At 41.8% G+C, this 14,767-nt stretch overlaps 1 protein-coding gene across 2 annotated transcripts; it reads right to left on the bottom strand.

The window, feature by feature from the left end:
* Positions 1-730: 730 nt before the first annotated feature.
* Positions 731-11,445, bottom strand: LOC109865272 (zinc finger protein 37 homolog). 2 transcript variants are annotated; one of them, XR_004204420.1, is made up of 4 exons: positions 11,023-11,445; positions 6,916-9,899; positions 6,634-6,686; positions 731-1,829 (listed from the first exon to the last, which is right to left on the bottom strand). XR_004204420.1 is itself a non-coding variant. In XM_031799007.1 (2 exons), the coding sequence occupies exons 1-2, from the start codon at positions 3,693-3,695 to the stop codon at positions 913-915; spliced, it is 1,083 nt and encodes a 360-aa protein (XP_031654867.1). In that variant the 5' UTR covers positions 3,696-3,891; the 3' UTR covers positions 731-912. The 2 variants fall into 2 exon arrangements, 1 of the variants encoding a protein (XP_031654867.1); XM_031799007.1 differs by lacking the exons at positions 6,634-6,686; positions 6,916-9,899; positions 11,023-11,445 and adding an exon at positions 3,530-3,891.
* Between the last annotated feature and the right edge of the window lie 3,322 nt (positions 11,446-14,767).

The following is a 14,767-nucleotide window of genomic DNA, read 5'->3' on the forward strand; positions in this document are numbered from 1 at the left end:
GATAATGCTTTAAAAATATATGTTAACTGACTTGCCTAGTTATAAGGTTAACATTCTAATGTACAATGACTACATACCCCAGCCAAAACCAGACTACGCTGGGCAAATTGTGCGACGCCCTATGGGACTTCCAATCATAGCTGGATGTGATACAGTCTGAATTTGACCCAGGGACTGTAGTGATGCCTCATGCACTGAAATGCAGTGCCTTAGACCGCTGCGCCACTCAGGAGCCCAGAATGTTTTTGGTCTTTGGTAGTCTTGCTTGCCAGACAGTCATATATGGGGATAGGTTTGAGAGGTTTTTCCCCTGGGCTAGAGGATAATGTTCCACCAAGCTGAATCCTCAATGTGCAGAGAAAAAACCACACGTTCTCCCTTTCTTTTACAAACATCTAAACACAATTTAGCGTAGCTTTGTGCTATGTTTGGTGATTTTAGTGGTTGAAGAGGAACTGACAAATGGGGGTATGTCCACAGTCCTGTGCCATAAAGGTCCAGACATTGCCTTTAGACATACAGGTCTAGGATCAGTTAACCCTCCACTGGCTCCACAAATCCTACTCATAACCATCAGGGGAAACACATCTGACCATAGATTAATCTATAGATTGAAAAATTCTGATGAGTGCAAGGACAGTTTCTTGGATTATTCTGGAGACGTTCTAAAACAAATGAACAAACTGTTTTATAGAGACTTTGAACAGCAGACCATGAGTTTACTCTACTGTTGGATCAAATCAAACTTTATTTACATAGAACGTTTAGCAAAAGTAAATTCATCACATCTATTTATCTGAAACCCACAGAATGAATGATCCAGAGTTGCTTTTCTAAAGAGTGTTGTCCATCTGACAAGATACCTTCGTCCTAATTAATTAGTTTCTTTGTAAACTTTCTTTCCTGTGTAAGTCAGTATGTGCAAGTCCGTATATGTTCAGTTAGGTTCCCCTTCCGATTGAAGCTTTTCCCACAGCCACCACAGCTAAATGGTTTCTCTCCTGTGTGAGTCAGTATGTGCCTCATTAGGTCCCCCTTCTGAATGAAGCTTTTCCCACAGTCACCACAGCCAAATGGTTTCTCTCCTGTGTGAATCCTCATGTGCCTGGAAAGATGTCCTTTGAGTTTGAAGGTCTTTCCACAAAAGGGGCAGGTGCAGGGTCTCTCCACGTGACAGAGTCTGACATGGGCCTTCAATTTACAGGTGGAGTTGTAGAGTTTTTGGCAGAGGTGGCATTCGCTGGGTATCTTCTTGGCGAGAGTCACATGCTCCTGCAGGCCAGCTTTCAGAGCAAACGTTTCACCACAGTCACAGCAGCGGAGAGCTTTTCTAGACACGGTGCTGGGTTTGCAACAGTGTTCCCCCATTGATAGGCTGCTGTCACCATTTAATCCCAACCTAAGTCCTACTGGGTCACTGCTTACAGCTGAGCTGTGGCTGTAGGAATCGTTTTGATTATCTGGGGGGTCACAGGGAATGTCGAGACCCTTTAGGTGGGTAAAAGTGACAAAATGTGGGAGATTCACTGGTTTAGAGGCACTCTCTCTGTTCTCCACCGTCTGGGTTTGGGGAAGAGTAAAGGACTGAAGTGGGTTTTCCTGATCACATTTACTTTTCACACAAAGAGGAGGGAATTTGAACACACTATTAGCCTCCTGCCCTTGAAGCTGCTCTTCCTCCTGACAGGTCCAGAGTTCCTCCTGTTCCTCTTTAATCTGTTTGGGTTCTCGGTCCTCCTGCTGCAGACTGGTTCTCCTCTCCTGCTCACAGTGCTGCTGCTCAGGGGGAACCTCCTCTTCAGTGACAACAAGAGATAACTGAAGGGACTCTGGAGGGAAGAGGAGTAGAGATGATCTGTACCACATAAATAAAATGACACTTCATCTCTATGTATATACAGTACCAGTCAAAAGTTTAGACACACCTACTCATTCCAGGGTTTTTATTTTTACTATTTTCTACATTGTAGAATAATAGTGAAGACATCAAAACTATAAAATAACACTTATTGAATCATGTTACCAAAAAAAAGTATTAAACAAATCCAAATATATAAGCCTTGACAGCTTTGCACTCTTGGCATTCTCTCAACCAGCTTCATGAGGTAGTCACTTGGAATTCATTTAAATTAACAGATGTGCCTTGTTAAAAGTTAATTGTGGAATTTCTTTCCTTCTTAATGTGTTTGTGACAAGGTAGGGGTGGTATCCAGAATATAACCCTATTTGGTAAAAGACCAAGTCCATATTATGGCAAGAACAGCTCAAATAAGCTAAGAGAAATGACAGTCCATCATTACTTTATGACATGAAGGTCAGTCAATATGGAACATTTCAAGAACTTTGAAAGTTTCTTCAAGTGCCATGATGAAACTGGCACTCATGAGGACCGCCACAGGAAAAGAAGACCCAGAGTTACCTCTGCTGCAGAGGATCAGTTCATTAGAGTTACCAGCCTCAGAAATTACAGCCCAAATAAATGCTTCAGAGTTCAAGTAACAGACATATCTTAACGTCAACTGTGTGACTGTGTGAATCAGGCCTTCATGGTCAAATTATTTCAAAGAAACCACTACTAATGGATATCAGTAAGAAGAAGAGACTTGTTTGGGCCAAGAAACATGAGCAATGGACATTAGACCGGTGGAAATCTGTCCTTTGGTCTTATGAGTCCAAATTTGAGACTTTTGGTTCCAACTGCCATGTCTTTGTGAGACGCATAGTAGGTGAACGGATGATCTCTGCATGTGTGGGATTTATTTAGAATTCAGGGCACACTTAACCAGCATGGCTACCACAGCATTCTACGGCGATACGCCATTCCATCTGGTTTGCGCTTAGTGGGACTATCATTTGTTTTTCAGCAGGACAATAACCCAACACCCCTCCAGGCTGTGTAAGGGCAATTTGACCAAGGAGTGCTGCATCAGATTACCTGCCCTCCACAATCACCTGACCTCAACCCAATTGAGATGGTTTGGGATGAGTTGGACCGCAGATTAAAGGAAAAGCAGCCAACAAGTGCTCAGCATATGGGAACTCCTTCATGACTGTTGGAAAAGCATTACAGGTGAAGCTGGTTGAGAGAATGCCTAGAGTGTACAAAGCTGTCATCAAAGCAAAGGGTGGCAACTTTGAAGAATCTCAAATATAAAATAAATGTTGATTTGTTTAACACTTTTTTGGTTACTACATGATTCCGTGTGTTATTTCATCATTTTGATGTCTTCACTATTATTCTACAATGTAGAATATCGTAAAATAAAGAAAACCCTTGAATGAGTAGGTGTGTTCAAACTTCTGACTGGTACTGTGTATACATAGATATACACTGAGAATTTAAACATGCCTGAGTGCGCATACCTATATTCTATTTCAATAGGATTTTAGTGAAACTTCTTCATTATGCACGGTAAATTGTAATATGTATATATATATATATATTGAATGGTGATCACGGTTAGCCTAAACAACTTATCTATTCATCAAGAATAAGTACAGCTAGATATTTGTAGATCTACATGCGAACCTTTTCTAAATAGGTTTATGTCCGGTGTTATCTGCAGCAGTCTCCGTAGATTATCATTCTCCTCCTGGTACTCAACTACCGTTTTCTCAACTGCCCCGAAAATCTCCACAGCAGCCGCTGTTAAACGCTCATTTAAGAACACTTGCAACATCTGTAATGTAGACATTTTCAGTCGACTGAAAGGTGGGTATTAAGCAAGTACGGCCAAATATACGGGTAATTAACCCCTTTTGTCTGTGGTATGGCTTCGTCCACGAAGAAAAATGGTGACAAAACAAACCCTCTCCCAGTTTTACGTCCGTATTGTCTTCTTCTGTTTCTATCAGTCAGTGGTGAGCCCGTAAACAGATCACACCACCCCCATGTGGATGGATGCTTACAAGATAATATAATGTTTCTAAACCAGCCAGGTCACCTGTGATACAAGTCCGTATTCGACATCAACCCATGTCTGAGGACGTCGGGAGGTGACGTGGAAACCGACCACTAGGGGCAACAGTGAACACTGTTACCTTCAAGTCGGTTTCGGTTTTGCTAGGGTGTTGTGAATTGGGATGGCAGATGGGTGTAAGCAACTGCCTCTGGTGCCAATGGTTGCATTAACAATTTAGCTGGATTCCAAAATGCAATTTTTGGCACCAGTGGTAAATTCTTAGGTAACATTTTCTGCTTCTGGTGCCACGGGTTGCATGTTGCAAAGTTGTTTTTGAGATTTTCATTTTAAGTCTATCCCAAACCTTAAACCTTACCTTAAACAATTCAGAGCTAATGCCTAACCTTAACCTTAAAAATTCAGAATCCATGTCTACGCTTGACCTACTATGACAAATGGAACTAACTTCAAAATTTGACATTTGAGAAGATGAACATCTAATTCTGAAGTGAGACTGAGAACTTGCTGTTCTAAACACTTCTACATTGATGTGGATGCTACCACGATGAAGGATAATCCTGAATGAATCCATGAATAATGTCACACAAGTACAAATATCACCCCCCCCCTAAAAAAGAAAACGCTTACCTCCCCTATTATTGTAATGGTGATAAGTTAGTATGTCTTGGGGGTATGATATTTGTTCATCTAACTTTCTCACCTATCATTATTCAGGACTATCCATAATCATGGTAGTGTCCACATTAACGTAGAAGTGTTTAGAAACATATTGTTATTTACAATAAAAGTGACTCTAAATTACCCAATACATGATTTACTATTCATTTCTATTGGGCACAAAATAATCAGAAACACAACCAAATTAAACAGCAAATGCATCCAACGAGTTTGTAAAGTCTCAAGCTTGATGTAATCATTGCGTGCTGGGAATAGGGGACCAGATACTAAACTTTTGATTACTTTAATACACATGTAAGTGAATTTGTCCCAATAATTTTGGTCCCCTAAAATGGTGGAACTATGAAATTGTTGTAATTTCAAAACGGTTCACCTGCTATGGATGGAAATACCCTCAAATGAAAGCTGAGAGTCTGCACATTAACTCCATAGGCATTGTATCATTTCAAACCCAAAGTGCTGGAGTACAGATCCAAAACAACAAAGAATGTGTCACTGTCCTAATACTTTTGGAGCTCACTGTAGGTCAGATCAGTCGTCATAGTTGATATTATGAAGCTATTGCTGATGCATAAGATAATACAATGCCTTTGGAAAGTATTCAGACCCCTTGACTTTCTCAACATTTTGTTACGTTACAGCCTATTCTAAAATTTTAAAAAATATAAACGTTTTCCCTCATCAATATACACGCAATACCCCATAATGACAAAGCAAAACCAGGTTTTTAGACATTTTTGCTAATAAAAAATATATATATCTAATGAAATATTACATTTACTTAAGTATTCAGACCCTTTACTCAGTGCTTTGTTGATGCACCTTTGGCAGTGATTACAACCTCGAGTCTTCTTGGGAATTATGCTACAAGCTTGGCACGGCTGTATTTGAGGAGTTTCTCCCATTCTTCTCTGCAGATCCTCATAAGCTCTGTCAAGTTGGATGGGGAGCGTTGCTGCACAGCTATTTTCAGGTCTATCCAGAGATGTTCGATCGGGTTCAAGTCCGGGCTCTGGTTGGGCCACTCAAGGACATTCAGACACTTGTCCCGAAGCCACTCCTGCATTGTCTTGGCTCTGTGCTTATGGTCGTTGTCCTGTTGGAAGGCGAACCTTCACCCCAGTCTGAGGTTGTGAGTGATCTGGCGCAGGTTTTCATCAAGGATCTCTATGCACTTTGCTCTGTTCATCTTTGCCTCGATCCTGACAAGTCTCCCAGTCCCTGCCGCTGAAAAACATCCCCACAGCATGATGCTGCCACCACCATGCTTCACCGTAGGGATGGTGCCAGGTTTCCTCCAGACGTGACGCTTGGTATTCGAGGCCAAAGAGTTCAGTCTTAATCTTGTTTCTCATGGTCTGAGAATCTTTAGGTGCCTTTTGGCAAACTCCAAGCGGGCTGTCATGTGCCTTTTATTGAGGAGTGGCTTCCTTCTGGCCACTTTACCATAAAGGCCTGATTGGTGGTGCTGCAGAAATGGTTGCCCTTCCCCAGATCTGTGCCTCGACACAATCCTGTCTCGGCGCTCTACGGACAATTCCTTCGACCTCATAGCTTGATTTTCGCTCTGACATGCACTGTCAAATGTGGGACCTTATATAGACAGTTGTGTGCCTTTCCAAATCTTGTCTAATCAATTGAAATTACCACAGGTCAAGTTCAAGTTGTAGAAACATCTCAAGGATGATCAATGGAAACAGGATGCACCTGAGCTCAACTTCGAAACTCATAGAAAAGGGTCTGAATACTAATGTAAATACTTTCCGGAGGCATTGTACGTCAGTGCATTATCACTTATCTACCTACAACATATTTGGCTTGACAGTAACAACAAAAAACGTTAAAAACATTTTTCTCAGTTTCACTGTTTGCGTAGTTATTGCACTTTGCCTTTGTAGGGCAGTAGCCGAAAGTATCTAGCCAAAACTAAACTCGACTTGACGTTCAGTATCTTCTCTCTCCAGTTGGAACGCAGTTCGCCCATAATGTTAGCACCGCAGTGACGAACCAGGTATATAGCTTGAAAACGTACCACAATCCAGGGATGGTAGGTGTCACTCAGTGGAGGACGGCTCATAATAACGGCTGGAACAGAGCAAATGGAATGGCATCAAACACATGGAAACTATGGGATAATTATGTAATTAAGAAGATTGAAATACTGCTTATTTTGAATTGTCCCCAATTACTACCCTGGGACATTGGGATCTTTTTTTAGACCAGAGGAAAATGTGCCTCCTACTGGCCCTCCAACACCACATCCAGCAGTATCTAATCTCCCATCCAGGGACTGACCAGGACCAACCCTGCTTACCTTCAGAAGCAAGCCAGCAGTGGGATGCAGGGTGGTATGCTGAAATTGCATGTTACTCTCGCCAAGAAGAGACCCAGTGAATGCCGACCCCTGCCAAAAACTCTACAACTCCACCTGTAAATTGAAGGCCCATGTCAGACTCTGTCACGTGGAGAAGCCCTCCACCTGCCCCTTTTGTGGAAAGACCTTCAAACACAAAGGACATCTGTCCAGACATATGAGGATTCACACAGAAGAGAAACCGTTTAGCTGTGGTGACTGTGGGAAAAGCTTCAATCGGAAAGGGAACAGGTTCCCTTTCCGAACTTGCACATACTGACTCACACAGGAGCGAATGTCTACAAAGAATGAAACAAATAGAAAAAACAGAATGAAAACACAAAGAGGAAACAAATTAGGACAAACACATCTTGTTAGAAGATGGACAACACTTTGGAAAAGCAAAGCAACTCTGGATCATTCATTCTCTGGGTTTCAGATAAATAGACGTCATGAATTTACTTTTGTAAAACGTTCTATGGGTATCTGCCAGCATGCTAGTAATGCTTCAGTGATACACATAAAGTTTGATTTGATCTAACAGTACAGAGTAGTTAAACTCACAGGTCTGATGTTTTCACATCATTATAAACTGGAATTCCTGCTAGTTTGTTTAGGAATGTCTCCAGAATAGTCTGACTTATGTTATTGATACATATATATATAAATAAATAAAATGTGTCCTTGCATTTGTCCACTAATATTTATATGTTTTGTCTTAATGTTGCTCATTTATGATATTGATGTAATCTTGTATATTACATTTTTAAATACTGTTAATACAATGTATTTGGTAGGCCCATTGTGTGTGTCCCTTTTATATACAGACCAAAATCCCATTAATTTACCATGCCTGCTTCTTTTTGCCTGCTTTTTCGTATATCTGAAAGGGGTAGGTGGTACAAAAAAAACAAGGAAAAATTAAACCCACATAAAGACTTAGCTCTATTAAATCCGTATGACGGGAATTCAGCGTTACAGCGTGATCGAACTTTAAAGGCAATGTTCCTGCGTTATAGCAGAGACTCCATTCATGGTAAACGCTGCTTTAGTGGGCTCAATCAGAAAAGGATTGTGGCCTTCATCTACTTCCCCAGAGTCAGATGAACTAGTGGATACCATTTTTATTTCTCTGTTAGAGGTAATTAGAGATAGTTTCGCGAACCAATGCTAACTAGCGTTAACGCAATGACTGCAAGTCTATGGGTATCTGCTAGCATGCTAGTAACGCTTCAGTGATACACAGCATCTCCATGTGGATGGAGTTTTACTTCAAGCTCCAGAAATAGATAACTTCATTTGGGGAAACAGTTTTAATTAGTAATAGGATGATCTTTTTTTGCATGAACTGAATTGAAAGACAATGCATTTTAACACAGGCGACTCTTGACAACTGCAACGGCTTGGGACTGATGTGAAAACATGCATTTAAAAAGAGAATGCGCTTATCGGGAGCAATTACAAGGGGTGTCACTGAAATGGGACTGGACAAACACTGTTGTGCACTTAGAACAGAGTTTTCACTCACACAAAGTGCACTTATCAGGAATCAACTTTAAATCATTACTTCCATAAAGACTCAAACAATATCCTGAATGAGCAGCATTAGGTCAAAATGTATGACAAAAAGACAGATGGAAGGAGATATTTTCTGGAAAGTGTAAAAACAACAACAACGTATCAATAACATCAGCCAGACCATTCTCTCATCACCCTGAGAGACATTCCAAAACAAACAACCAGATATTCCTGTTGGTAATCATGTGAAAACATCAACAGACTTTCAACAGCAGACCTGTGAGATTCACATAATACTGCATAGTTCTGTTGGATCATTACCTCACCCTTCAAATAAAAATGAAACTTTATTTACAAAGAATATTCTGTTAAAAGTAAATTCATCACACATCCATTTATCTTAAGAGGACAGCATGAATGGTCCAGAGGTGGTTTGCTAAGGCTGTTGTCCTCATCCTGCTTTTTTAAAATTCCCATCTGTTGATAGAATATATTTGTCCTATTTCATGTTCTTTCCGTTTTCATCCTGTTTTCTTTCTTCCTTCCTTTGTGGACCTTATCTACATGTTTCACTAGATAAGCCTTATGAGTGAATCTTTTACCACAGACTAAGCAGCTATGTTGTTTCTCTCCTGTGTGAGTCTGTATGTGCACCTTCAGCTGCCCTTTTCCGATTAAAGCTTTTCCCACAGTCACCACAGCTAAATGGTTTCTCTCCTATGTGAGTCAGTATATGTCTCATTAGGTCCCCCTTTTGAATGAAGCTTTTCCCACAGTCACCACCGCTAAATGATTTCTCTCCTGTGTGAATCATCATGTGCCTGAAAATATTTCCTTTGTTTGAAGGTCTTGCCACAAAAGGGGAAGATGCAGAGTTTCTCCATGTGACGGATTTGGACATGGGCCTTCAATTTACAGGTGGAGTTGTTGCTTTTTTTTTGCAGACGCTGGATCTCTTCTTGGCGAGAGTCACATGCCCCTGCAGGTCAGCTTTCAGAGCAAACGTTTCACCACAGTCGGGGCAGCCGTACGTTTTTCTAGACGTGGTGCTGGTTTTGGCGCGGTGTTCCCCAATGGTGGGCTGCTGTCAAGTCCTACTGGGTCGCTGCTTACAGCTGAGCTGTGGCTGGAGGCATTGTTTTGTTTATCTTGATAGTCACAGGAAGAGTCTAGACTCTTCAGACAGGTCACAGTACCTCCTGATCACATTCACTTTTCACACAGGGAGCAGTGAATATGGAGTCTTTGATATCAAAGAGTCCTTGAAGCTGCTCTTCCTCCTGACTGGCCTTGACTTCCTCCTCTTCCTCTAATCTCTGTGGGCTCTGGGTCCTCCTTCCCCAGACAGGGGCTCCACTTCTGCTCACAGTGCTGCTGCTTATCAGGAACCTCCTTTTCAGAGACAGTGAGAGAGAGCTGCAGGGAGTCTGGAGGGAAGGAGCAGTCTTTAAACATCAGTGTCAATAAAAACTGAAGTCAGTGAATTGAAGAAGTAAGCTGAAATTGTCATTTTAATGTTGAACTAGAATCTAAAAACTATTTTCAATTACTTATCAATAAACTAAACATAAAAAGCATTTTTCCATCATGAATTGTACATTCAATCTCCCTTCCTGTTTAGTTTTTTTGTGACAGGCAAGGTTTTGATTCATTCACAGTAAAAAATGTAAAACAACTTCTTAAAATGGTTTAGATTATGATCACTGTTAGCCTAAACAGTTTATTAATTGAGTAGAACTGTATATAACTGTATATCCAGTACCAGTCAAAGGTTTGGAAACACCTACTAATTTGTACTATTTTCTACATTGCGGAATAGTGAAGACATCAAAACTATGAAATAACACATTTGGAATCATATAGTAACCAAAAGTGTTAAACAAGTCAAAATATATTAGCCATAAGTAGCCACCCTTTGCCTTGATGACAGCTTTGCACACTCTTGGTATTCTCTCAACCAGCTTCACTTGGAATCCATTTCCAAAAGTCTTGAAGGAGGGGGGGGGGGGGGGGACTAAGTAGACCAGAGCCAGCCATTACTGCATTGGTGCCTACGGGAGAGCCAAAGGATTTGTTCATATATTACAGATTTCCCCCACACACAGTCATGGTAGTACATTTGGCCTAATTTTATGACAAACCAAATGTGTTCTGCGCATTATGAGCCCAAACTCTTCAGTTCGTAGAGTAGAAGAAACGTCAATGTTTGAGGTCTGTGCAATTTCTCAAAGCGACCTGAAGCAGTCTAGGACAGCTCATGTGAGAAAGCATGTGAGAGGGGGATAGCCCACTTACACAGACCAGAGGGTTTACCTTTTTTTTAAATGGGAAAACACTGTAAAGTGTCATCTCAATTCATTCAGTATCTCTGGCTTCCACCATTTTAAAGTAGTGGGGATTTCTGTGGGTTGGGAGTGATCTGCCAATGATCAGAGCATTGTCTTCTTCAAGACAATGGTTTGGTAATGGCTTTAAGCTATATCAAAGCAATCTAGTGGCCACAAATGAATAACATAATTTGGTTCAGGACTCCAACACTGCAGTACAAACCTATTCTACTTAGTTTTTTTATCCGGTGTCATCCTCTTCTCTTGATACGACACTACTGTTTTCTCAACTGCCCCGAAAACCTCAACAGCAGCCGCCGTTAAACGCTCATTTAAGAACACATGCAACAACTGTAGTTTAGATATTTTTAGTTGTAATTTAGTCAACCGAAAGTTGGGTATTCAGCTAGCACACTAGCTTCGTAAATGAGGAAAGAATGCTGGTAAATGAACAAACCAGAAAATCCAGTTTGTCTTGTATTTGTATCAGCGAGGGCGAGTCCATTTTCAGTCAACTGAAAGTTGTGTTTTCAGTTAACTTAGTTTTAGTGATGTGTCGTTGGCGAACAAAAGCTCTTTGTGAACGTCGGGAATCGCATACCGTACTATTAGTCTTTGCGCTCCAGACATAGAGGGGTGGAGCACAGTGTTGCCAACTCCTCAGTAAGGAAAGTAGCTATTGGCTGTCCTAAAAGTCGCTAAATGACATCAGCACCTAATTTGGATAATTGGCCATGTGAATGTAATTGTGATGTAGCTGTAGGAGAGAGGAATAGCGTCGTGGAGAGACTAAAAGTGAGTGAAAAACACCCTTAATATGTTTAGAACTACAATTCCAACCCTCCTCCTTAATCCGGGTTTGGGACCGGCAAAAGTGACCCAAAAGAGACACTCTGGCGGAGATACTTAGTTTTTTATTTTATTTTTTAATTTTCTTCATTTGGTTTGGTTTTTAACCATATGAGCAACTTAGGAGCCTACAACAAGTTACAGTAAAACATGAACATTTTTAACCATAACATTTTTTATTTTTTTGTTGTATACAATCTACATTAACAATCTAAATGGACCAAAAAGAGACCATATAAAAAAACTCTCAATGCAATGTGAGAATTATACTATTAACTAGTCTGGCCCTAATTCAGGTTTATTTTTTATAAAAAAAAAAAATGTAAGCCAGGGTGGGATCAACCAGCGGCGGCTTCCCGCATGTGTGATTCATTTGCAGTCTGGACGTGAAGGGGTGAACATCTCCTGCTCTGACTGCAACTGGAGGGACTGCTGCGCGAGGACTGGCCGCCTGTGAGTGGTTTGGGACGGGGGTGACCCGCGGCAGCAGCACCCGCTACTCGTTGAGAACAGTAAGAACGATACGTGCTTTCACGTCAGAGTCTCCAATAACACCAGAAAAAGTTGCTAGATTTGTCACTAGTCGCTTTTTGAAAATGTGTCGCTAGAGAGGTCTGAATACTCGCTAAATATAGCGACTAAATCGCTAAATTGGCAACACTGATGGAGCAACTGCTGCCTCTCAAAATTAGTTCAGATTTTTTGTGAAGCCAGCACACATCAAATTTGCCAAAATCTGTGGAATTCTAAATTGGTAAGGGGGTGGGGTAGAGTACAGTCCTACAGATTATTGAGTCTTGATTACGATAATACAAAAAAATGTTAGAGTGGGGTGAGGTCGCAAGAAATTCTTTGGGGAAAAAAAAGGGGATCCCCAGAAATTCTCGTGAAAAAATGGGGTCGCTGCTGAAAAAGTTTGAATAACACTGGTTTAGACTGAGCGGTTGCCTCCCACAGTTTACCATGGGGGGATTAGATTAAGATGGCCAGGTTTGCATTGTCTATGGCCCGTCACGTGATAGGTGTGCCCTGCAAAAATGTCTCTATACCCCATGGCAAAATAGAATTATCGATTCTCCAAGGTGGCATAGCAGTTCAGACGTCTTTTGTCCTCGTCTTGTCGTGTCCTGTGTATATATATATATATTTACAACTTTTTCACATTTAATTTTTATTTTCCATCAACTCATCTTCAAAACACTCTCCTGCAACCCGCCTCACCAATGTATATTTATAAAAAAGTATTATTTACCTCAGATCTGTAATCCTCCAAGAAGCTAGCCAGAAACTCCAGGAGGCTGGCCTGAAACTAGCCAGAAGCTAATCCAGAAGCTAGTTCAGAAGCTAGTTGGCTCCTTTACTGGCAAGTCGTTGGTGTTCAGCTAACCACGGTTTGTGGTCATCGGCTATCCTTTGGCTCGAAAGTCTATCGCCAGTTCTGTACGGCGCAGCGCGGCTCGGAGCGGAGCATACCGGACCAATTTTTCTCTCCATGTCCCTGGATTTCGACTGCTCTCTGGACATTCATGCCCGGATCTCACAGCTAGCTAGCTTCTATCCGTGTGACTATCGGCCTTCGTCGATTCCGGAGCAAACATCAATTGTTCCGGAGCTAGCAAGCTCCGTCAATCACTCCTGAGTTCCATCAATCGCACCTGGGGTGCAGTCGCCTATCCGGACCTGTTTTGCTGCCTTCGCGGAGCCCCACCGGGCCTTCACAACTGGACTGCCGACGTTATCTACCCGAAGGAGTTATTCGGCTGGCTCCTCCGTCGCGACGTTACCTGAACGCCCATCTGCGGCCTGCTAACCGTTAGCTGTCTTACCGGCTGCTATCTGAATAGACAATCGGACAATTTTTTAAATTTTTATTATTATTATTATTATTATGTTTTCTTCTTGGGCCTCTATAACTATATCTATAGTTTTTATTTTTGTTGTTGTTGTGTGATTTGGATTGATCCCCTCTACCACACGGAACCCCACTAATCTACTGACGGAGCGCAGGAGGTGGCTAACAACAGACCTCCATCCTATGCTAGCTTGCTACCGATGCCCTGGCTAGCTGTCTAAATCACCAACCAACCTCTCCACTCACCGGACCCTTTTGATCACTCGACTAAGCATGCCTCTCCTTAATGTCAATATGTCTTGTCCATTTCTGTTCTGGTTAGTGTTTATTGGCTTATTTCACTGTAGAGCCTCTAGTCCTGCTCACTATACCTTATCCAACCTATTAGTTCCACCACCCACACATGCAATGACATCTCCTGGTTTCAACGATGTTTCTAGAGACAATATCTCTCTCTTCATCACTCAATACCTAGGTTTACCTCCACTGTATTCACATCCTACCATACATTTGTCTGTACATTATACCTTGATGCTATTTTATCGCCCCCAGAAACCTCCTTTTACTCTGTTCCAGACGTTCTAGACGACCAATTCTCATAGCTTTTAGCCGTACCCTTATTCTACTCCTCCTATGTTCCTCTGGCGATGTAGAGGTGAATCCAGGCCCTGCAGTGCCTAGCTCCACTCCTATTCCCCAGGCGCTCTCTTTTGACGACTTCTGTAACCGTAATAGCCTTGGTTTCATGCATGTTAACATTAGAAGCCTCCTCCCTAAGTTTGTTCTATTCACTGCTTTAGCACACTCTGCCAACCCGGATGTTCTAGCTGTGTCTGAATCCTGGCTTAGGAAGACCACCAAAAATTCAGACATTTTAATTCCAAACTACAACATTTTCAGACAAGATAGAACTGCCAAAGGGGGCGGTGTTGCAATCTACTGCAAAGATAGCCTGCAGAGTTCTGTCCTACTATCCAGGTCTGTACCCAAACAATTTGAACTTCTACTTTTAAAAATCCACCTCTCTAAAAACAAGTCTCTCACCGTTGCCGCCTGCTATAGACCACCCTCTGCCCCCAGCTGTGCTCTGGACACCATATGTGAACTGATTGCCCCCCATCTATCTTCAGAGTTCGTGCTGCTAGGCGATCTAAACTGGAACATGCTTAACACCCCAGCCATCCTACAATCTAAACTTGATGCCCTCAATCTCACACAAATAATCAATGAACCTACCAGGTACCTCCCCAAAACCTTAAACACGGGC

The sequence above is a fragment of the Oncorhynchus kisutch genome, linkage group LG20 (assembly GCF_002021735.2).
Source record: "Oncorhynchus kisutch isolate 150728-3 linkage group LG20, Okis_V2, whole genome shotgun sequence".
NCBI classification, from domain to species: Eukaryota; Metazoa; Chordata; class Actinopteri; order Salmoniformes; family Salmonidae; genus Oncorhynchus; species Oncorhynchus kisutch.